The sequence below is a fragment of the Sander lucioperca genome, chromosome 12 (assembly GCF_008315115.2).
Source record: "Sander lucioperca isolate FBNREF2018 chromosome 12, SLUC_FBN_1.2, whole genome shotgun sequence".
In the NCBI taxonomy this organism is placed as follows: domain Eukaryota; kingdom Metazoa; phylum Chordata; class Actinopteri; order Perciformes; family Percidae; genus Sander; species Sander lucioperca.
Genome location: NC_050184.1, coordinates 12,417,385 through 12,442,579, shown reverse-complemented (window position 1 = coordinate 12,442,579; position 25,195 = coordinate 12,417,385). Strand labels below are relative to the sequence as shown.

Below are 25,195 nucleotides of genomic sequence, written 5' to 3'. Positions count from 1 at the left end.
CAAGCAATTCTATATTTCTGATAAAAGTGGAAGTGTTTTCCAGCCATAAAATGCTGCAAACAGACAAATTCATTTAAAATATCAATCAATACCTTCTTTTCCACAGAGCAGCATTTGTAAATCAGCAGAAAAAAGGAAAATGAAATATCTTGTTAGTTTCATCATTAATAGCAAACCTCACTTATGACAGCATCGCACCCACAGATGTAGAGATAGATAGATCTCAAGTTAGAGAATCAGCTCTAGATTTAGGTTGTTAATACAGTATCAAGATGCTGCCAGATGGGTTTTACTATATTCGGCAAACTTTCTAGTTTGATGACATATTGATGAACCAGCCAGAAATACAATGCCATTTTAAAATAAAAGCCCCCAAAAGAAAATGCAACAAAAAACAATCTCAGTAATTCAACAGCTTGCTCAACAAAAGTATAGAGTCATTTGGAGCTTGGCTGCTGGCCGCTTTTAAAATGTGTTTAATGTTGGATTTTCCTGTTGTCATAATTAGAAGTGAAAGACCATCAGGCATCTGGCAGCAGGTTGTGCTGTGTAGAGGACAGAGGGCTGAAAATCTGGCCGCTACAAATTATTATCCAGCCAGAAAGCCTGTAAAAACCTGTAAAACTGTTTCTGGTGCCCAGCAAAGCTAGTTAGCTAATCTTGTTGGATATTTATCAAAAAGCGTCATTATTAGTATGATTATTAAATTACAATTAGAGGCACACAATATATTGTTTAGGTTCATGCATCACTTTATGTTTAACATACTCTTTCCTATCTCTCTGAAATTGTGTCTTTTAGTTTGTTGTACCTCATCTTAATGCATTTTACATGAGCTGCCTGTGGCTTTGGTAAAAATTTGATGTTATTTTTTACTTCTGCAGAGGAAGAATTTCGTCAGACTAACAGTGCGTTTGGTTTAGGACTCACTGTTGTGCCTCCTGTCCTGCTCTGAGTCTCGTCTGGCAGTGCTATGTTGTGCAGGGCAGAGCTTGGCACTGTGCACAGGGGGGACAGATGGTCTTACGTGTAAAGTAGTTGGAGGTCCAGAACCTTGCCCCAGCAGGGTCTCTGGCAGCTTACAAGCCTGGCCCGACGTCCATGGTCCCTGTGTGGGACTCTGACAGCGCCGGCAACAGTATGGGCCACCCAGGTGTCAACCAGACAGACAGACTCTATCTGTCTCTTCCAACCACCACAGCCAGCTGTTTCACCTCTGATGCTGCTGCTGCTGTTGCTGCTGCACACTGCCAACATCACAAACAGGAAAACATTATACAACAGGCCTGAAATCATGTTCAAACACAAAACAGATATCATAATAAAACCACAATAATCCTCAGCCATTTGCATAATAGCATCATGTAATCGATACTCTAAGATGAAATATAACAGCAGACAGATATTTTCAGACAGCTTCAGCTCAGCTCAAAGTCTGCTCAGCATACAGTTGATGTGTGTGTGGGTGGTTGTACCATATAAGCTTTTTAATGTGTCCACAATTGCTCGTGCCAGCATATTGGACAGATAGGTTTGATGGATGGAGACAGGCTGAAGCCAAACTGCAGCGATGCTGTTTTGTAGCTGCTCGTGTTATTCATGATGTCGTTGTGGATGAAGTTATCATGGCGACACTCTAATCCCAACCAGTGCCGTGCGACCGATCCACGGCTTACGGCACCATGCAATTCATCAAGTCATCATAGATCAAGTCACACTGTCATGGGCGGCATTGAAAAAGTAACAAGGGCAAGCTATCGAGTGCCTGGATACTGTGGCAGCAGCTGAAAAAGGCATTTATTTTAGCCAACCTCCGCGACTCTGGGCTGGCTGGGCTGATGCACTCCACGGTTAGTCAGCATTCCCGCCACTTTGCGGGCTCAGCTTATATTCCGTGCCCTGGAAATTGAGTTGTGCTGGCCCTGTAATATACTCAAAACTACGTCTGCAACTGACTGATAAATCTATGCTTTGTTGCACCTGACTGGTGGCTGTGAAAATGAAAACTCACCATGGCATGTTGCTGTGTCAAGAGGAAGGTCACTTACTAGATTTTCTCCTGCACACTGAGGAACCTCTGCTCACGGAGAAGCCAAAATGACCATTTTGTCTCAGTTTTAATATTTTCTTATGCTTGTTCGGTTCAATGAGGTGACAGGTTTCTAGATTTTTTTTCTTCCACTGCTTTGTCTCCCAGCTGCCTGACTACACCGTGAATGCAGGCTGGAAAAAACACAGCTCCTGTCTCGATGTGTCAACAATATCTATTATTTGCTGAGAGAATGGCTTTATATCTACAGAGCGTTAATTGTGTCTGAGTCTGTGTATGTGTGGTTACATACATGAGGGGTGCTTGATAAATAGCACAAGATGACAGATCTATATTAGAGTAGCAGTCGGGGTATGACACTCCAAAGACCAATTTCAGACTGTTAACAAGGCCTGGACCAGGAATACCTCACAGCAAAATGTCACAAGGCCTCCCTTTCCACACCTCCTTACTCTCCCTCTCTCTGCTCCTTCTCTGTTTCGCCCTCAGCTCTCCAGTGGACATTCAACGAATTGTAGTTCCTCTCTTTCAATTTGGCGACCATGTTACCTCATTCCACAGTGTGCTGCCCCCGGGGGATCGTGGGTAGGCAAGAGCAGCGGCCTCAGCCAGGTCCGCAGAGAGCTGAAAACCTTTCAGTGTCGCTTTAGCACGCTGTGTAAAGAACAATAAGAGCTTATCAGCATCGACTACAGGCGAAGGCTAATTCAATGTCATGCAGACAGACTGCAGAGGGATCACTCTGACAGCCTGTTGGCTCCAGCAGACAAATACCTTTAAGAAGACGAAGAAGTTCTTTCCAAAATCCAAACAAAACTCATTTCACAATATTGATACAACCTGTAACTTAAGTTCATACTGATTAAGTGACTTGATGCTAATTTTACTCATTTGTGCAGAGAAATTGACACCTGCTGGGCTTTGTACAGGTTCATGTCTTAACCTGAAATTGAAATATTTTTAAATAATCTACATCGATGGAGCTTGAATTGCCATGTCCCCGTTTTGCATGTGATCAGGGACCTTTGTTGCATTTCCTTCCCTTGTTTCCTGTCATCTCTTCACTGATGCTAATTTATAATAATATTTATAATAAAAAAGGTACAAAAATGCCCCAAAAATAAGTAAATGTCTCTTGAGATTTTCTTGTTAAATGTACACCTTATAGCATTACATTTAATTTAAGTATTTCCAAAAGGCATCCTCACAGGAAACTTTAATCACATTATTTTTTTAACAGAATACAATAAGGCTGCTTTTTAAATTTAGAATGCAAATAGGAATGAAAAAAGCATGATCATTAGATTTTAGCAAAAAATTGACCATTTCGTGCCATCATTATATCTCTGCAAATTCAGTGCAGTCCCAATTACAGTACTGCTCTTCTTTTGCAAATGTTTATCATTTCCATTTTTAGCTGAAGATAACGTCTTATGAACTTAGATAAGGTGGCTAGTATTCATTGATCTGATACTGACTCAAATACACTGGAATTGTAATCCCTGTTTAAGTTTTGACCAATTTGTTGCTACATTGAAAAGGTTTACACTTGAATTGTTAATCTGTGTATTTATTTGTTACATTTCGTTTTACAAAGTGAGGAAAGCAATGTTAAGCCTGGTGTTGCCTTAAACAAAAAATAATGATCCCAGTCACTTCCACACAGTGAGGCATACAGCTTATTAATTAGGGCCCGAGCGCCGACAGCGGCGAAGGCCCTATTGGAACTGAAGGAATTATTATTTTCTGCAAGTAAATTGGCTTTTTGAGGGGCTTAACATATTCAAAAACTCACCAAATTTGGCGGTCGCATCAAGTCTGCTTAAAATTTACGTATTTTAAGGGTTTCGGGAATAGGGGCCCAATAATGGCTCTCTAGCTCTACTACATAGTAAAATAAATCGAGCCCCTGCAGTGCGTTTATCGTAGACTCACAAAACTTGGTACACATATGTAACATATCAAGATGTACAAAAAACGTCATTGGAGCCATACCCTAAACCCAACAGGAAGTCCGCCATTTTGATTTCAAAGTTCGAAATTAGTGCGATTTTGGCCATTTCCACATGTCGTACTTTAACAAACTCCTCCTAGAGATTTCATCCGATCAACTTCAAATTCGGTCTGTGCCATCTTAAGACATTAAAGATGAAAAGTTGTTAAAAGAAAAACTTTTTGTCATAGGGCGTGGCGGGGCGGCCATTTTGTGCGTTTCGCCATCAAAACAGGAAGTGGCTGTAACTTGCGTGTCCATCTGGCTCGAAACTTTTCAGGATTCATAAGAGTCCAACTCTGAGGACAAATAAAGGCCGATATTTACTTAAAGTCATAGCGCCCCCTAGTGGCAACAGGAAGTAGGCCTAAAAGTCAAGGTGCTATACTTTAACGAACTCCTCCTAGAGATTTCATCCGATGGACTTCAAACTTGGTCTGTATCTTCTCAACACCTTAAAGATGAAAAGTTATTGAAAGAAACTTTTCGTCAGACGGTGTGGGCGTGGCGTGGCGGCCATTTTGAGTGTTTAGCGATGAACAAAGAAGTTGTTGTAACTTGAGTGTACGTTGTCGTATCTGCCCGAAATTTCTCACGATTGACAAGGGTCCAGGCCTGAGGACACCTACCGGCCAATATTTACTTTTGGTCATAGCGCCCCCGCTGGCAACAGGAAATGCGCCTTATATGACAAACATCATCCGATTTACATGAAACTTAGAATGTGTGGTCTACATGTGATACTGAGCTGCCCCCTATACTTTAACCACGCCCACTTACTCAGGCCACGCCCCCTTTCATAACATTTGAACTGTTTAAGGTAGAGTCTTGTGTGAGATGTCATTGAACTCAGCAGAGACTTTCTTTCATTGGTGATGGTTTGGCCTGCCCCCTATGCTTAAGCCACGCCCCCTTTCATAAATGGTGACCCATTTAAGGTAGAGTCTTATGTGAGGTATCAATGAACTCAGCAGAGACTTTCTTTTTAATTGGTAAAGGTTTGGCCCGACCCCTATACTTTGGCCACGCCCCCTGTCTCAGCTAATGAACTGTATGACGTAGAGTCTTGTGTGAGGTATTGGTGACGATTTGCAGTGTCTGAGTGCCACGCAAATACACGGTCGCTAGGAGCGGCAAACGCCGGTAACCCCGGCGCGCGCAGAGGAGCGAGGGCCCGTCCATCGCTGCTTGCAGCTTTAATTAAATTCTGTTACCAGATTGGAACACAGAATCATCCTATATCCAAAGCAAGGTATTGGTATCAGGACTGAAAAAAGTGGGATTGGTATATCCCTAGTGGCTATATGGCTTTTTCAGCCATTGTTGCAAACCAACAATTTACTCATGCTCTTGCTATTCCTGCTATGTAGCTCTATTCACTCCTGGTGCATAAAGAGATGGCCAAGATTCTTGCAATATACTGCACAATATGTCTGGCCTTGACAGTGACGAGACAGGTAACATCAAACCATTTGAAAAGCTCACAGGTAAACTATTTGGCGTATTGTCCACTGAGTGCAAGTTTGAGAGCAAATTGTACAATGTAGCTTCAGTAAAAGAATTCCAACAATATTATGTTGTATAATGGTACACATTACTTTCAACCTAGAACATTTTACCTAGAATTACCACCAAAAAAACTGTCAGGAGGAAAGTGTGGCAAAATAAAAAAGAATCTTTCTGTGCTGCTGCAGTAAAAGCAAGCATTAGAAGAAGAGTAATTTATGGAACGCCAGCTGGCCTGTAAAGGTTACTACCACAGGCAATTCAGACCTGGTAGTTCAACAAGAACCTAATTAAAATACTACAGGCTTGTAGACACATCAGCACATGAATATGCTTTCCTGTCTAGTGAGCATAAAATGGACAGTTTTGTTTTTTGTTCCAGAAAATGTTGACATTTTGAAGTCTCTGTCTGGGTCGGTGAATCTGTCTGTCTAATTTGCCTCTTTGCCCTCTTGTCTTTTGCCCTCTCAGCACGAATCGTGCGGAGTCGTCAGTGGTGTGAGATGGCTCCCTGCCTGGAGGGGGAGGTCTGCAGCCTCCTGTTCAACCGATCTGGCTGGACCTGCACCAAGGGCAGTGGTCGCATCAAGACCGTCACGGTAATTTACAAGACATGACATCACGCCAACATTTTAGCATGGGTAAACCCTGCAAGCTGATGAGTGTTATGTGAAGCGAGAGTCCAGGGCTAGAGGCAGCACACAGGTATATCAATACTGAATGTCAAAGTGTAGGAAACTCATGGTGAACTGCTCCATGTGGGTTGGAATTACAATCCACTATTTAATTGTGGGACATCCTATTAGAACAAATCAAATAAACCAAACTTCTGGGTATCACTTCTTCATTTTACGTCATCTCTCTTGTACTCTGGACATTGATAATACTGGAAAGAAAGTCAGAAGCAGCCAAAACAGTACTTAATGTTACGAACATGGTCATATCATTATTGTTTCTAACCCACCTCTAATATTGCCCTAGTTTTTGCCCTGCAGCTAAAGAGGATTTATAAAAAGCTTCTAGATTAGCTCTGCACTGTATCACATTAGCTTTGACAAAATGCACACCAAACTGTTCTGGCTACCAAACTTCAACTTAGCATTTAGTTTTTTAGGTAAAGTTTTTCACCAGATAAACCTGAATTCTTCTTGGACCATCTTAAATACACCAGCATCTTAGGAATGCTAACAAGGCTCAACTACAGTATCTCCTTCCAAAACTCAAATACGTCATTTGAAACCATCCTGTACAGAACCTCTTCAGATTAGAGTCTGTTACCAACTTGAACTGTATTTTCTGCAATATGGTCAGTTGTAATATAACTATGTAATATAACTTTGTAATGGTCATGAATCAATTTTTGCTGTAGTTTACGTTCCACGTGTCTGATTACGTACCCCGAGAAGACTAGCAACCCATAAAGGGCTGAAATGAAATCATCTGCTGTGACACCTTTTGAGGCCCCAAGTGCAACATGCTTGAAAATTTCAACTAATAGACCGTACAATAGCGAGCAGTTCAGCAGCAGCTTTCTGCCCACTTTGATTCCATGTTGATTCACCTAACAATCAAACAAACCTGTCAACCCCAGGCCAAATAGCAGAGGTTTTACCTTGAACATCTACTGTGAAACAAATACTGACAAAATGTGGATTCAGATGTGAAACAGGAGCAGCTGATTAGATTAATTTACTCTAACAAGAGATCAGAGGTTTGAGGTTTCGGTGTCATGCTGAGAAAAATAATAGCTGACAACAGTCCATGACCTCTCCCTGACTTTGTGAGAGATTTAAATAAACACCAAACATGTTACATTTTTAAAGCCTTCAATATGGTGTCATCTGGTCGTCTGTAGGCTCCTCTCACAGTGCAACATGCATCCAATGCCTCAGAGCTTCCAATGCTGCAGTGCTGATTGAGGCTCTGCTCTGTGATTAACTTTTATTTGATTCACAATACACAGGGAACACAAAGCCAGCATGTCTTATCAGTAAGGGTTTGAGCTTTTAGATGTTGGTGTCATTATAAAGGAAGAATTATAAATATTAATTATGAATGTTTGGAAGCCATGAGTGGAAAAACAAACAAACTGTAAAGGCGCCTACAGACAGATAGCCACTCTCCGAGCACTACTGCTTGCTTGGTCAACGGCTGAGTCGCCATGGATACAGGTCTCAATTTCACACCATGCAACTTTATACTCAATGGAAATGGTGGGGTTCTCTGGTCTCTCTATAAAATGCAGGCTAGTTTTCCCACCAGGTGACTGTCTTGCTTCACCAATTAGCTAATCTGTGCTTGAAATGTCCATTAAGCACAATTATAGTTAGACTCTAACTCTGGCTCCACAAGCATTTGTATGCTGTGGTTGTGTTCAGTGGTTGGCACTGCACGAGTCCAGCTTTTTTTTTTCAATTCAGGTTTAAATTTTCTCTATTGAGGGATGTAACTTACCGAGACAGAGCGAGTGAAACAGCACAATACAGCATGTTGATGTCAGCATGAGATGACAGGACGGACAGAGCAGGAGAGACTGCCTCATCGTCAGGTACACAAGCTCAAAGGTCAACCTGTGACTGGATCTCTTGATTTTCACTCTTTCTTTTATCTCCCTCACTTGTTGTCTCTTTATCTCTCTCTCTCTCCCTCTCGCTGCTCCTCCGCCTCCTCCATCCGGCAGCCCTGGGCAGCTGCAGCAGATTTCATGCACGCATTCCCATCGTGCTCTAATCTACCCTGACAGCACACTTAGGTTAGTGTTTTGCTTTTGTACATACAAAAAAAATGCAGATTATGTGTTCCACTGCATATTCTTTATTAGCTGTTGCTGAGGAGAGTTTTATTGTAGGAGCTAATCACAAGTGATGCTGCTGTTTTTTATTTGAGCGGGCAGGGATAGGGAGGATTTGGCAGCAGAAGAGAGGAGGTATCCAGAGGTATTTGTTGTAAGACCTGAAATGGTTGGATAGCACATTCTGGAAGATAAATGAAAATGAGAAATCTATAAAGAGGATTGATCAGGCTGAAGCGTGGAGAGTAGATGGGGAGAGAGAGAGAGAGGGAGAGAGAGAGGGAGAGAGAGAGAGACTCTGAGAGAGAGAGAGAGAGAGACTCAGAGAGAGAGAGACTGGCCAAGCTCTGTCCGTCCACATCTGAGTGTAGAGAGGGAGTTTTAATTGTGAGAGCATCTGTCTTCACATGTTCATAATCACATTACATAGGAGCACTCAGTGTGACAATGTGGGTTTCTGAAAGCTGGTAATGGCTGCACTCATTATTCATGCTGTGGTGCGTAGGCGTGACGTAGGTGGAGTTAGCCACTGAAATAAAGTGACAAATGTACCTGATGGAGGCAGATCATGCATCAGCTAAAAAACACATAATATCTGAATCCAGTATTGAACTCACCTATCAAATCTAGTTAAGCTTTCAACAATTTTAAGGTAAAAAAAGTTAAAAATGACTTGAAAATTCAATTAAGATCTGTATTTTGTGGACTAAGAGAAACACTTCAGTTTTGAGTGGCAGCCTAATTATTGCTCACAACCTGTAGCTACAACCTAACCATGAGATAAGCAGCAGAGAATATGAAATGTTGATTAAATGAATCTGACACATTGAAAAAATGAATGTCGCCTACTGACTTTCGCACCTTATTTTTCACAATAATTGTGAATTGTGTTAAGTGGTTATTAAATAACACACACACACACACACACACACACACACACATACACATTCCCCTGCACCTGCAACTCTTTCTAAACACAGCCTCCTCTCCACAGCCCATCCTCATGTGTGTGCAGCTCACGGTGGCACAGCCAGGTCACACACTCCAGCCTAACCTGCTAATGGTGTTTGCATATGCAGCCTGCTCACCACTGCCAGCTAGCCATTAATATGAATCACTCTCTGGAGGCCCCCCCCAAACAAGCTGGCAATTTGTCTTCACTAGTGAGCCGCTGAAAGGTCTACATACGATATTCTCTGAGGTGAAAGGCGCAATTCGGGAGGAGCGGGGCGGGGTGTTATAATTTAGGTTTCATACACTTGACAGGGGAAAGCGGTGGGGGGGTGGGGGGGGGGGGGATTTCAATTGTTAGGTTATACAAGAGCACAGTTGTGTGTTGTATGTGTGTTAGTGTGTGAATGATGGAAATGGCTGTCAGGTGGAAAATTGACAAGACAGACAGACTGAATTCAGGACAGTAAAATGTTTTTTCTCCTTTCCGGCAAACAAGAGGGTTGTGAGATTGCATCACTTGCTCCCTGCTTGGTGAGAGCTCTGTTGAGAGCACTACTGAGCAATATTATCAGCCTTTGCTAATCAAGTGATGGGCTGAAATTAAAACTGCACATAGAAATGCTTCTTCAGTGCAGGGTTAGAAGAGACTATTCTCACAAATAGTATGTTGTGGGCTTCAAATGATCCTTCACAGGCTAGAGAGAGCTTCAATTATGACTACTAAGTAAAACCCTTATTTGATCATATTCAGACTGCGGTTTGATGTGTACTTCATCCCTCAGACAATATACAACAGTAGCTGGGTTAAAATATCTTCCAACACCCACACAACAAATGCCACTGCTCAGCTAGTGTGTGGCCTGTAGAGACCCAGAACAGTTGCAGTTGGGCGTTTTTGCCAAACGAAGGAGAGTTGCAAAATAGACAGCACACACACAGACATACACACACAGCACGATCCAGTGGGCCAGAAAGGCTTGCATCATGTTCTTTAGCATTTTCTCTTTTTTTCTGCTCTGGTGGTCCTCCACCAGCTATGTGCTCTTTTTTTCCAGCGTCAGCCAGAGTAAAAAAAAGGTAGTGGAGTGTGTGTAGTCCTGCCAGTGCTGCTGTAAACAGGAAGACATCATAACCAGTTAGCTCTGCAGTCCTTTTGGGTGCCTGGTTAGCTCAACTGGTAGAGCACCTGCCCATATATAAAGGTTCACTCCTCGATGCGTTGGCTGCGAGTTCGACTCCGACTTGCGTTGCTTTGCTGCATGTCATTCCCCCTCTCTCTCCCTTTTTATGTCTAAGCTGTCCTATAAAAATAAAGGCCTAAAATGCCCCAAAAAATATTCTTTAAAAAAAAAAAAAAGCTCTGCAGTCCTTTTGAAAGGATGCCATATGACACAAAATCTTGATTTGTAAAGGAAAAATGAATTAATATGTGTACCTTAATGAGAAATAGATGTTGGGGATTAGGAAGGTACAGATTCAATTATTGCCAATTTATCAAAGATGTTTTATCAATATTAATAAAGTTATGATTATGTGTATTAATAACTTTACCAAATTGACAAAAAATCTAAACGGGGCACCACCCTGGAATCAGGGACCAATAACTAACACACACGTGTGCGTGCGTGCGTGTTAGAAAGAGGGGGAGGTGACAAGATCACGTGGGTAGCTAAGAACGTGAGATCAAGATAGCGGATGAAACACCGTGAGATTTGAAGCTCTTTGTAGTTTTTAGCACAAGGCACAAAATGGCTACTCAAACAGGCTATTTAACCATAGACAGTATATAAGAATGGACCAATAGATCCCGTTGCTCTGGACAGAGACCAGTGAAGGATATTAGAAGCACTTTTCCGGTGAGCGCTGAGCGTTACTGCGCAGCCTCCAACTGAGAGAGACAACGTAAATGTGACGTGAGCAACGTGTCTGAAAGTTGTAAGTCTTCTGGTAGCTGTGCCAAGAGAAATCTCAATCATTCCCAATCTAGCAGAGACGGAGAGCGTAGGTCTATGTAAGGAGATAACATGGGCACAGGCTAATTATTGCTAACTAAAATGCTAGTTAACATTAGTAATTAAACTTAAACAGCTAATGTAAGTCAAAACTGCCTGTGAGCTTCTCCTGTACTATATGGTAATTCCTCTACTATGCAACAGTAAGTTGTGTGGTTATGACACAATCGTTAGCCTATTTTTACAAAAACGTCTGCTACGGAGCCATAACGTGAGGTACAAGGTAATGGAGCCTTTTATACATTGTCGTGTTTCTTTAGAAATAAACAATGGACAAATAAAGTCTTTAAACGCTTCAGATGTAAAGTTATTCGCTGTCAAAGTGACGTCAAAATGAATGGCAGTCAATGGGATGGAACGGGGGATGAGTGCTTGTTAGCATCAAAATGGCGCCATAGGAGGTTCGCGTTGTGAGGAGAAGCTTACCCCCTTGTATTTAACCCCAAGAAGGCGGGTAGTGAAACTTGGTTGCAATACTACGTGACTATGGGGTGGCCATCAGCTGATCTGTGTATGTGTTTTAGGTTAGTGTGTAAAGAGGAAAGCAAAGCACACTTTAGAGATTTTCGAGAAAGTAATAATAACCAATCCTCTCGTTCACTCAGTACTCTTACCTAACTTGACGATATGGCAGGGGTCTGAGAAGTTATCTAACGAGGGGAATGTTTATTATCCAGCCTCTGTGGGCCAACAGCTGACTTCTTGTGGCAATAATAACCGATCCTTCTGTCTACACAGGGCCACGAGGTAACGGTCTCATTACGTTGCGGTGCCGTGGTTCGAGTGACAAACGGAAGGTTTATTATCTCGCTTGTACAGTAACTAACTTCTCTGTGGCGGGAGATAGCAGTGTAGCATTACAGTTTCAGTAAGCTACAGTATCAAACACAACATATATCAACAAGTACCGTGATCCAGTACTTTCACAGCAATAAATTGGACTTGGTGGTCACAATCATAGTAAGACATGTGCAACAGTAGCACTTACTAATTAATCACATTCAATGTCCTAATTAATCACATTCAAGTTGCAGCAATAGCGGTTACTGACATTAATAACACACACCTATATTTCTCTGCCCAGAAACTTTAGCCTCCTTACTGTGTGTGTTCCCGTTTGTTTGGTCCCATAGATGCTCCACACTAAACAAAACGGATCCGTCTCACTCGTCAGTGATTCACGGAAAAAAACGGTTTCTCTCCAAAGGCAGCGAAGAACCAGTTCAGTCGACTCGATAACAAAAGTGGTGTCCCTGTTGTCCGATTTCTTAACGTTTTCTCTTCTGCAGAGATGAAACACTGATGCGTGTTTCCACAGGATCCAGGGTGTTCCCAGAACACCAAAAATAGTCCACTCGTCCGGAAAATTAAGTTATTCATTAGAGTACAAACGGTTGACTGCATGCCTTCATTCAGCAACGGGGTTGCAATCAAAAAGCACAGAGGAGAGCATCCTTTAGCAGCTTTCGCGTGCAGTGGATGACAATGAGAAGTGGGTGACCAGAGTATTTATATCCCTGGTCACCTGGGCACGGACCCCTGCTGTGTTCAGGGACCCCTGCCAATAGTGAATCAGAGTTCTTGAAGGTGACATGTAGGTGTGAACTACAACGTCTGTAGTTTTTAGACCGCCGGCCATCTTGTCTCATGACGGTGTGACTTTTAGGCTTTTACAGTTGCATAGAGGCCACATTCTCTTTGTTTGAAAAGGGCGCTCAGGCCGCATGTGGCACATGTGGTTTCCTTTGTCTCAGAGGTCACATGCTCTGAGATCTTTGTTTAAAAGATTAACATTTAACCACACTGCAAAAAATTAGCGTTTAACTACACTGCTCGGTTCCCAACATAGAGAAATAGGGAAGCATGTGTTTGAATAGAAAATGTTACAAATGTGGTGGGAAAACCAAGAAAATTTGCATTTATGACCCCACATCAATACAAATGTTCCTGTCCAGTTATGAAAGAGTTATGAAATTATCACCTCTTACGAAAGAGGTGATACAATTACACAGACAGATGATGCAGTTCCACAGTGTCGTTATATAACACTTGCTCTCACTTCAGCTATAAAAGCTTCCATGTCAACGACAAACAACCAGGCAGCCAAGTCATGTGACACCATGGTCACTGCTGTGCTGGCAACCCATCTGACCAGAGATAGACTTCTAATGAGCTCGCTTCTCAAAGGCAACGCAACACAACCGCAGTTCTGTCAGCACTGAATTGTTGATTAGTTGGTGAGGTTAGAGAGCAGAGATGACAGATTCTTGGTTGGCTTGGTACCTTTAGTGTAAAGGCTGGAAAAGGATGTGGTGTCCAAGTAAGAATAAACAGAAAGCAATAAGGTTTAAAAGTGAGTTGCTGGTGAAAATGTCTGAACGTGTCATCAATCTAAGTCTAACGATGTGGTGACGTCATCTCACTTTTCCTCTAACTGCAATTCAACTTTTTTTCTACAATATCCTTGAATTGATGAAAATTTCCTTATACCACTGAGATAGTTCAAACTGTAGATGAAGCAGATGGAATTATCTCAACCCTACTGGAAAAATCCTGCACAACAAATCCCATGAAAAGACTACCATCAATGAATTTAATCTAAAAAAGATCAATGCTCACTAGATTACTAAATGTCTGTTAATCTGCCACTGAAAATAGTCCCCACATATGCACTATTTACTCCTGTTTTTACATTACATTATATTACATTACATGACATTTAGCTGATGCTTTTATCCAAAGCGACTTCCAATTAAGTGCTTTCAACCTTGAAGGTGCAAACTCCAGACAAGTAGTAAGTGCAAGTACATTAGCTTTAAATAAGCAAAACTACAAAGAGCCATATATAAGTGCAGCTTTAAAATATATATATATATATATATATATATATATATATATATATATATATATATATATATATATATATATATATATATATATATATATGGGCTTGAGGTTTGAGAGGCTTGAGAGAAAGTATTAAGAGACAGACATACCCATTGATGGTTTTGGTCTATAGTTAAGCCTATTTCAGAAGAAATGCTATATCTGTCATAGAGAGCCCAAACAGTAAACAACAGGAAAACACACTGTATCTGAAAAAACTAAAAAATCTTTTGGTCTTTTTACTGAGGTTACATGCTTGAATTCCTGCTTTTTTAATATGTTACTAAAATGAAACAGATGCAGACACTCACACATTCCTCATACATATTCCTTACTGCTGATGCAACACAACCAGTTTACCAAATATAACATTAGTCAACCAGAAACAGAGTTTGCTCTACTGATTCATTATCTTAAGAGCTGTTCTGTTTCTGAAAATAAATATCTGTATGTTATATTTAAACCACTAATCTGCATGTAGTGATTCATATATGCGTCATGTTTGTGCCACAGAATAGCATTTTGCATAGACTGTTAACAACAGCACTTTAAAGTGCTCATATTGTGCTCATTTTCAGGTTCATAATTGTATTTAGAGGTTGTACCAGAATAGGTTTATGTGGTTTAATTTTCAAAAAACACTATTTGTTGTATTGCACATTGCTGCAGCTATTCTTTTCACCCTGTGTGTTGAGCTCTCTGTTTTAGCTACAGAGTAAGGCATCTCACTTCTGTTCAATCTTTGTTGGGAGTCGCACATGCGCATAACTAGGTAAATACTGCTAGCTAGTCAGTTACAGAGAATGTGGGCGTGCCATGCTATCAGCTAGGCGAGCATTATAACGTGTGTTACAAAGTGACGAGCGTTTGTCATTAAAGTAAAGGCTGGACTACAATAGAGCTGTTTGGAGCAGTTTGTGAACAGTGTTTTCTGTTGGAGATGGTAAGTGCCCTTGGGGTGGACTTTGGGCTTTTTCACTTTGTAAACCTATAACGTGCACAAAAAGATACAGTGCTACTCATAAGTATTATATATATATATATATATATATATATATATATATATAAAAAAAAGCTGGTTTGATTTGCATTGCTATGGATCTTATCTCAGTTAGCTATTAGGCTAACTGAAATAAAACCATGCCAATCTCTAGGTATGGTGAAGGGTATGTGATGATGTGGGCCTATTTTAATTCCAAAGGCCAAGGGAACTTTATCAGGATGCATAGTATCCTGGATCCATGAAATATTTCATTTTTTTAATTAAGGCATTAAGATCAATTTCCAAAAGATGATTTTTTTACTTTTTAGTCAACTTTAGCATGGATATGAATACTTATGAGCAGCACTGTATATAACACAATAAAGGAAAGGGAAAAAACAAAAACCATAATATGAGCACTTTAAACTACCTGTGACCACTGTTGGCTCTGTGCTTATGAAAAATGATAATCCTGCAATCGTTACAGAAGAAAATGTTTTCAAAAGACAGGCTGAAAACCCTGAATGCTGCTGGTAGTGATTGCAGTGGTTACTGCAGGTCACATCCAATCTTTTATCTGTGAATGTGATTTCATTTTTACAGACTTTTGATTCAACCAAATCTACCTTTATCTAAACAGCTCATACCACTGATGATATACTGTATAATGACAATATTTTTCAAGAGGTCCTTCAGTGCCCTTTTGTTTTTCAGCCTAATTTGCAGTTGCATTAGCCTGGTGTGACTTTGCTCTTATCTTTTATATGATTTGAGTGTATTTTGTCAGGTTATGTAAATTGCTGGCCTTTGTTCTTTTACAGCTCTTGTATTTGTCACAGAGCTGCCTTCTAAACCTCTCGCAAACATATTTGTATTCTCAGTGGGATGCCATCTTTAGATAAAGGTGGTCTTTGTTAGTAAAATTCCTTTCTTTAGGTGCTGTAGTCCTGTGACCAGCAGCATTCATTAAGACTAAATAAAATGCATAATGAGAGACGTAAATAGGTTGTTTCTTGAATAGTAACTCCTTGTGCGGAAGGCTCTGAAGGATACATACAGTAAAAATGTGCCCTGATTTAAAGGATGTTATTAATCTTCCTTCTAACGCAGTGGGGAAATATTAGTGAGGAAATCACAACTGGAGGTCATTAGAGAAATGTTTGCATCTTCATATTGCATTGAAAAACGAGGCCAGAGCATTTTCAAATATTAGATATGCATGCTGTGCACCGTGTCCTTCAATGCTCTGCTGGCTTTCAGTTCCATTTGTAGTTGAAATTATTAAATTCTGTGCTCCAGCAAGTAAATTCTAACAATCGTGCACAACTAATGGATCTATTTGAGGAGTGTTGGGTTGAAAGAAGCAGAGTTTAGTTTTTTCTATCTGCTGAGAGAGATGCACATCTGCAATTAACTGAGACTACTATTTTTCATCCATTCTTAATCTAAAATGCACCCCCACTCTTTCTTTGATACATACATCAGACAAAAGAGCACACGTCTAGCTCTTAGGTTTTATGTTTTACTGGCTCACCTCCAGGCTTTCACTCATATTCCTGTTTTGTGAACTGACGGCACTCCTGTCATATTGTCTCTGACAGCATCTCTCTGAATCCTCGGGGATAACATATTGTAGCCTGGCCACTTTGCCTTTGGATGTACATTCATAAAATGACTGACGTTGAAACAACATATGTGCCCCGGAGTACACAGGTTACGCTCGATAAGCAAATATACTCTATTTTATTTCGGTTTCATTTACACATCTTCTATTTATCAAGCGGAAAATAAAAATGCACTCCTTTGGTTACAGCTCATCTGTTTGTCGGATTCTGTGGCATGATCATCAGTCTTGAGGAGATAGCTGGTGGACCGATGCAGAAAATATATTGAAATAGGTTGGATTGATAGAGATGTTCAGAAAACAGAGAAAACCCACCTTTCCATTCCCCTCTTTCATTTGTGTTATCATAGGTGTTGTGTTATGGAACATACATACTGCAGGAAGCGTCATGATTACATTTACAATATCTAATGTTTCACAGAGCATAAAAAGGCAACACATTTTTTTTTATTTCCTCTTGTACTGCCATCATCTAATAGTTATTTTTTCAGCTTGCTTTCACTGGCCGTGTGTTGCCCCCTTTTCCTTTTTGTCTGGGACCCAATGAATGTGGTCCCTTCTGCTGTCACTTCAGCACACTTTACCCTGCTCCCCTATCTGAATTTCTGTTATTGCCAGGCTTTGAACTGCCATGCGAGTTTTACCATGCACAATGCTTGTGTCCCGAGCTTCGACTGGTGTGAAATTGTCAGAGCCATAGGCCACATTTCAACACAGGGTTTTTGTACCCTGTGTTATGTAGAAAGTCTGTCAATGGACTGGACATATTCAAGCATACTTAACTTATCCTATTTCATTGTTTAGTGCTGCTGCCTATGATGCAGCCAGCCACAGTCTTTCATTTTTGTCCCGTTTATGTTGCTGTTGTCAACCTAAAAACATAATCCGTTTACAGAGCTATAAAGCAAAAATATAATTGTTAGATTTTTGTTGAAGGTCTTTAATTTTATGCTACTGTATACTCACACTACATCAAATTGTATATGACATTATGCTCTCTTAACCCCACAATAATTATTTGACAGCTATAATTACCTGTTACTTTACAGGTTAAAAATACAAACGAAACATATCAACTTATAAAATATGATGCATTGTTAGATTAAACCCCTCATCAGTGTATAAATATTTGAAATAACCTTCACTTTGACCAGCTACAATTTTAAAATGCTGTTGTGTTTTGAATTAACATGTTCACATGTTAATTCATCAGGAGTAACAATTCAATAATATCACCTGTAATTATATAATATTCTGTGAAAGGTGCCACCCTGCAGTATTTGTACTTTGGATACTTAGGTACATTTAGCTGATCATACTTTTACTTTAATGCCAATAACAGTGGTTTTCTAGGTTTTAGCCAGTTTACCACAAATCACATTCAAATTAATATGTATCTAAACTACATTATCATGCAGCAGTAATGTAACATTTACAAGAAAAATGTAGACTTGATGTTCAATGTAATGATTACACACATCAAGCCAGTTTCAAGAGCCTGTGTGTTAATTTTCATATTGTACAGAAATGAGTGTAAAACAATGTCGGCATCCAAAAATGCTCAGCAAACATGTAAAGTATACATGATTTTTAGTTAAATAAATAGTAGTAGTAGTAGGCTATAGTTAGGGCCTGAGCACTGACAGCGGGAGTCGGCGAAGGCCCTATTAAAACTGAAGGAATTATGGTTATGCGCAATGCCTCAAAAAGTCACCAAAATTTGCACATGCATCAGGACTGGTGAAAAAAATTGTATTTTAAGGGTTTCGTAAACAGGTGTGCAAAAGTGGCTCACTAGTGCCCCCTACACATTTTCGTAGTTGAAAATCCTCCTTTAACTTTAACGTAGACTAATTACGCAATGGTACTTGGTGGAGACCAAAACAGAGCTAAGAGGAGAGTTAATATTGGACTTAACATTCACCAGGTTGCCAAAGACATGACACCAAATGAATGCTAATGTCGTTCTGTGTACTATTTTATGTGTGAATAAGCAATACCATGAGAACTTTAATAGGTTATAATATGTCAGTGTTTACAGCTGCCCCCAAGCGTAAAAAAAAAAAATGAATGCAGCTTGAAAGTGCTTAAACTTTGAAAAACACTGCAAGGTATAATTTTTCATGCAGTATTTTATTTCTTGTAATGGACTATTTTTACATTATTTTATACTATTTTACAATATGCTATTATAATTTAACTTCAGTAAAGGATTTGAATTTTGGACAATCAATGTTGTTTTTTCTGTAGTTGTCCCCCGTAGAAATAAAGCAGCAAATACAACCCAATGCTTTGTAACTACTGTAATGTTGTTTTTGTTCCTCTGAGATAATTCTGAATCTGATGCTCTGGTGCTTTTGTGCATCAGGTTCATACTCTGGACATGAAGCATGCCCTCAGGGTCTTCAGTAGGCTATATCTGTGCTTGTTAGCCTAATAACACCAGTTCTAGTGGCTGGTAATAACTGGGACCACTATGAGTCTCTAGTTGATGAAACCAACTAAGCCCTGTACAGGAGTCCACTTATTAGGAGAGACCCTGGCAAAGATTTTTTTGTTACTGCAGCGATGGCACAGCGCCTGTCTCCATAATGGCTGGGTGGGCTGCTGGTGAGAATTTTGCAGCTTGAAGTGCCACTGAATATGCAGTCTCTGCTTTGTTTTCCCATGAGCACTGAGCAAACATGCTGTCTGCTCTACCTGCAGTGGCTTTCCCTTCTGGCTACAAACGTTTCTGGAAGTTGTAATGCTACCTTGGCTGAGGATTTTATTTGTGTAATGCGAGGCTTACTGTATCTTAAAAAATACTTTGATCCTAAAATATGCTGTGTTGATGATAAGAAAGGAAGTTAATTGAATCTCTTAATATTTTTGCCAATCTCTGCTGGCACTCTCTCAAAGATCCAGGCTGTGCACCTTATTTGAACTGTGAAACTTTATCATTTATGCACAGTGCTCAATGTTCACAAGTGGTGATGAAACAAGGGGCACCCCGAGCTCAGAGACGAGGTCCAAATGTTTCAATTTCACCACAGCATAAGCAATTAGTAAAGCGCTGATTAATGTGCTCCCGCTTCATTCTCTCTCCTTATCTGTGAATCTCCCTTATCCCTCGTGCCAGCGGGAGATGAATATGTGTTCAATGTCCTTGGATTCCTGTCTTGTAAACACCATAGGCGGTGAGCACTGTTTACCGGTGTGCATGGCAGGCAAACAGCCGTCTCCTGCACAGATCGTCCCGTGGGGCCAAACTCACCTTGTTACCCTTTTAATTAGTAGGAGCAGTTAATAGTGCTGGCCACCTCAGCACCGACTTCAAGAATCCCTCCAATCGATAGCAAGGAGTCCGACTAAGACAGGGAGTTGAGGAAGAGAAGGAAAGCAGCTCAGGTACATTCATGATGGTTTGTGGAGAGAATTCAAACAACATACTATTTTCTTTAAAGGAAACTTTTGGGTGTATCAATATCTATTCTTTCTCTTTCTTCCTTGTACATTTAAAGGGATAACAAGGTCTCTGGGTTCCTCATGCACATTCCTTCTCGCCCAGTTTCTCCTCTCTCACATTTCCTCTCCCTCGAAAATTAATGTTATCAAAAAGCTAAGGGTTTGCTCGGCAGATTCTATTGTGCCCTTATAAGCTTTTATCCCTTCCAACCGCTCGCCCCCCATGCTCATTTCTTTTCTTGTTTTGATTTAAAGATGCAGTGGAAGTACTTAGCATTTAGATGACATGCTGCTGGAGAGGTGTGATGATCAGCGCCTCTTCAGAGGACTGATTTTCTTCGACAGCAGCAGGGCCGGTCGGCCAGTCAGGCAGACAGAGCGACAGATCGCAGGACGAAAGGCTGGGCGGGCAGCAGAATACCAAGTCCACCTCGCTGCTGCAGAAAGCCTTGCACAGCAGAGAGGAGAGCAGCGGCTACTGGGAATGCCAATGCGCTACCCAGACCGCCGTTTCGCCTTGGTTCCTCTGATTGGCTAAACAGACCATTAGCTTCCTGATTATGATTAGCCGAGTCATTATCTACACAAAAGGGGCTCATTCACCAATATTAAGAAAGCAAGGGAGCTGTTTTCTTCCTTTGGTCAAGGGAAAAACAGTGTTTTCATGTGTGCTCTTAAGATGAATGTAGGAGGCAAGAAGTTGTTGTTCACAGAGAAACAAAGTGTAACACTGTTTATCACCCTGCCCTACAGGTAATGTGATAAAATGTTGTATCTGTGTGATGCCATTGATGGAAGAAAGAAAAGGTCTCTTAATCGTTAACACAGATGATGAGGTGGCCATTACTTGCTCGTATTTTGTGGTCGAGGAGAGAAGTGGCGTCCTCAGAGGTCATAAAAACTGGGAGAGAACAAAATAACCTTCAGCTTCCATCGCCTCGCCTTAGATAATAATTGGACATGCCATCTGTGCTTTTAAATGGACATATGCTGCTATGCCTCCAATATGCTGAGGAAAAGTAAGAGTAAGAGGAAAAGTAAAACGTTAGTGAAGGCTGGCCCTCTGTTCCTCCGATGCTGACCTTTACTTTTCTTTTCCAGCCTTTGCCCAAGGAGCCATCATAGGTTGCATAGAAAACAGCAAGTATGTAAGTCTTTTATAATATATTTTATTGTAATTTGCATACTAAGTGTATAACCATGCTTCAGTTTACTTCAACATAAATTTCAAGCAACTAAAGACATTTTCATTGTTGCATCTTGTAAAAGCAGAAATAATAAATCTTCAGGGATCTTGATGATCAAGAAGCCTTAATTACAAGTTTTTTAAAGGTTTAGTTTAGTTTAGACCTGGAATAACTCAGCCATTAGTGTGTATTCGCCATGTATTTTTCAGTACTGCTCTCACCACTGAGCTTAAATAAACATAATTCAGGACCTGGAGAAGACACAATGTGATCCCCCATTTCTCAGGATGCAGTTCCTTTGATGATGCAAAAAAAGGGAAATCAAAAGGGGTTTTGGAAGTTTCGAAATGCTTAAGGATGGAAACTAAAAAGCCTTACTGTGGTTACATCAAAGGGAGAGGCTAAGTGTCCAGGCTTTCTTTTAGGACAAAGGTAGAAAACTGATATGAATGGGAGGATGTTCTTGACAAAGAAAATCCCTTTCTAAATGCCATGGTACCAGATTCCTTAAATTTTGCTGGCTGCCGAAGTTAATATTGAAAGTTGGGCAGGTAAACTCGACTCAGGAGCAGGCTAGCCTAACTCTGCTGGCAGGTTAACTTTACTTCCACAAACATTTCTTTTCCCTGAAAAACAAGGAAATCTAAAGATTAAACTAAATTCCCTTCCCAAGAACATTGACTGAGTATCTGTGAAGCTTTTACATTCTGCAAAATCACAAGCATTTGGAATCTGCATGCTTTATGTCCCCTGGCCAATATTCTAAGATTGATTTTCCCTCTTCCACCGAGAAAACAAAATGAATCACGCACAATTACCAAGGACAGGGAGAAAGGGGGAATTGGGGGCGTCATAAATATTTATTTGCTAGCCCTGGGAATTTGTGCAATTCTGTGTGGATTTGCCAACTCATATTTAAGTGTCTGAATGATTTATATGGGCAGTCGAGGGTGTCACATTTGTCCATTGTCACCGTGAATCATTTATGTATTAACATTTATGGATTTATCCATATAACATATTCATTGCAAAGTTTTATTATCATTCAAATAGGTTTCTTGATCAAGTGATTGGCTAAATTAAGTCATTGGTTACAGAATTTCACAGGAGGTGAAGGCCACAAATGTACAACAAATAAAAAGCCTTTATTCTAGTGGATTTTATTTTCTTTATGTAAAAGAAATGATAAGTAAGTGATATAATGTATTAGCTTTCTCAAATGAAGGCCGATCGTACATTTACAATAATCTCTATGTGCATATTTAACCTTATTTTGTGTTGCAGTAGGCTTTATGTCAATGTGGTGGTATTCAATTCGGAGTTGTCTTAGGTAAAATGTTATGGAAATGATAACTACATTTGACCTGGTAAGATTACCATTGTGACTTTAATGTAAAAGGTTAGATATGTACGTAAGAAGGTACATGTCTGAAAAAGGCTTATGAAACACCTGTCTTGTGATTTTGATCTTTTCCTTTCCTTTTTTCTCTATTCCAGATTCATTGACATCCATGCTACAAAAGGAACTGCGGCCAGTCACTACACCACAACATTGTATCCATATACCAACGAGACTCTCAAACTTTACACCAGGTTTGACCTTCAGTTAAAAAAAAAAAAAAAAAGAATTGAAATAATCCAAAGTTTTTCCAATCACCACAGTGAAAGACTCTCGACAGACACTTCTGAGAACTCTGAGAAGTCTCATGTGAAGAGCATGGTACACCATCGGCATTAAATCTTCACTGCAGCCAAATTTGTGGACACATCATAGAACAAAATCCCTGTGGGGAACATTTATCAACAGGGCGGTGGAATATTCATTGAAGTACATTACCTTTTTTTTTGTCCTTGTAATCCAACATCAGGTCTGCAGGGGACGGCTCCTTGAAGATTTAGACTTGTCAGAAGGTCTTTCAGAAGTCGGCCCCTTCATCTTGTTTACTATCCCCGCTATGAAGCCGTCCAGGGTTATATTGCAGACAAGTTTCGACAGCTCGCTGCTAAAGAGTCATGACTTTACAGAGGTTGAGAAAGGCTGTATTGTCCATTGGATTCTTTCTCTCATTTGGCTGGAACGTGAAAAAGCATGAAACTCTATTGGAATGTCACAGAAGAGACGACAGAGATGAGTTGACTGTCTTTACTCAATGACTTAAGGTCATGATGGTAAAATGTGGACATTTTGGACGACTTAGCTTATAACTTATGTTTTTTTATGTGGTGCCAACATACAGTAGACTAGAAGTGTAGATTTTGTCAATGAACCTCACGCATCTTGTACACATCACTGGGAGCATTTAGCAGATGTGGACCCCTGGCTCATTTTAATGGTCTACACTTTGTAGGTGCGTGCGTGCGTGCATGTGTGTGCGTGCGTCATGTGTGCGTGCTTGCATCTGTCCATGTGTGAATATGTGTATACATGCTTGTGTGCCTGTGAGTGAGCGTGCACATCCAGATATACACTGTGAAATAAGTCATATTCAATGCATTATTCATACTCTTGTATATTTTTGGGACACGCCCAGACCAGAGCTTACCATCTGGCAAGAGAAGCATTTGTGATTTTACAGATGTTGGATCTTATTTAAATCTTTACAGATGAATCCTGGCTTTGCCTTTTCTTTTATTTAGTACATAGAGATATTTATATTGGGGGAAATATTATTAAAACTGGGGACAGATCTGCAGTATGTCACATAAGTTAAATTATGTAATTAAAATCAATTCATGCGTAATTAAATGTATTCAGAATCCTTGTCTAAATTGACTATATTTTGATATGAAATGTTTTGGCCAGCTGGACATGCTATTTGCTGATTTCAGATGCTTGATATATTTGAAATTGTGTATATATATATATTCAATTAATGTATTTTATGTTCTGTGGGTCTCATTCCAAGAGTAAGTAAAGAAAAGGAGGAGCACAAGAGGCATTCTTCTGAGAGAAGTGCAAGAGGTGGACACAATAACACGAATACCAGTTACTATAATACCAGATATTTCAAAAACACAGAATAGGATAAAACACTATCCAAATACCACAACATAATAAGCTATGGTCTGCGAGATGAATGAACATCCTCAAGTCTAAAAAAATAACCTTCACAGAGGTAGTGTTTGTTGTAGGGCAATTACAATAGATTGCATAATATTGTACAGGTGTTCCTGTTAATATGTCTACACACTCTTTTTTTCATTTCTTTGTACTAAAAAAATCTGTACATCTCCATCTTAATGTATGCATTTGAGTATATAAAGAGTGTCCGCTCCCAGGAGCTGCGGAGTGTGTATTTGGTGTGTGTGTGAGTGTTTTCCAGGTCAACGGTAGTCTGTGTCTGATTCTCTACCTTTGATTTCATGCTGCTTTTATTTATCACTTCTTTGGTTTGCACTTACCGTAAATACATTGCCCCTTTGATTTGAGCCACTGCCAGTGCAGGAACTGCTGCTGCAGGGCAGTGGCAGAGTACATAGATCTGGATTTTAGTAAAATCTTAATAGGAACATAAACAACAAATATCTGGACCTCTACTGGTCTAAAATTGTCAACATCTGACTGTGGGTGAGCGTTTCTGCAACTTCTAGCACTGAGCCGCTGACTCTGAACCTTTGATGCACGGTGGTGGAGGGACTATCTAGGACCCCAAGCTGAGGGAGTGTCCTCAAATTGTAAGGACTGTAAATGCCTTTTGTGGCCCTCAAATGTGTATATATTAATATTTTATACTTTTATGTCACACTGTCCTTGTTTTGAAAG

The 25,195-nt window shown here is 40.2% G+C and overlaps 1 protein-coding gene across 6 annotated transcripts in view; it reads left to right on the top strand.

Moving 5' to 3' along the window:
* Nucleotides 1-24,728, top strand: part of tafa5l (TAFA chemokine like family member 5, like) — a 61,455-nt gene extending 36,727 nt beyond the window's left edge. The window contains exons 3-6 of one of the 6 annotated variants that reach the window (XR_004899024.1): nucleotides 6,021-6,148; nucleotides 8,227-8,301; nucleotides 21,347-21,389; nucleotides 22,930-24,728. Coding sequence is in view for 2 of the 6 variants with exons in the window: in XM_031286717.2 (XP_031142577.1) it covers nucleotides 6,021-6,148; nucleotides 21,347-21,370 (152 nt within the window). In the remaining 4 variants the exon portion in view is untranslated. Of the gene's footprint in view, nucleotides 1-6,020; nucleotides 6,149-8,226; nucleotides 8,302-21,346; nucleotides 21,394-22,929 lie in introns of all 6 variants that reach the window. The other 5 variants (XR_004899023.1, XR_004102810.2, XR_004102809.2 and 2 more) reach the window with 5 other exon arrangements.
* The last annotated feature ends 467 nt before the right edge of the window (nucleotides 24,729-25,195 follow it).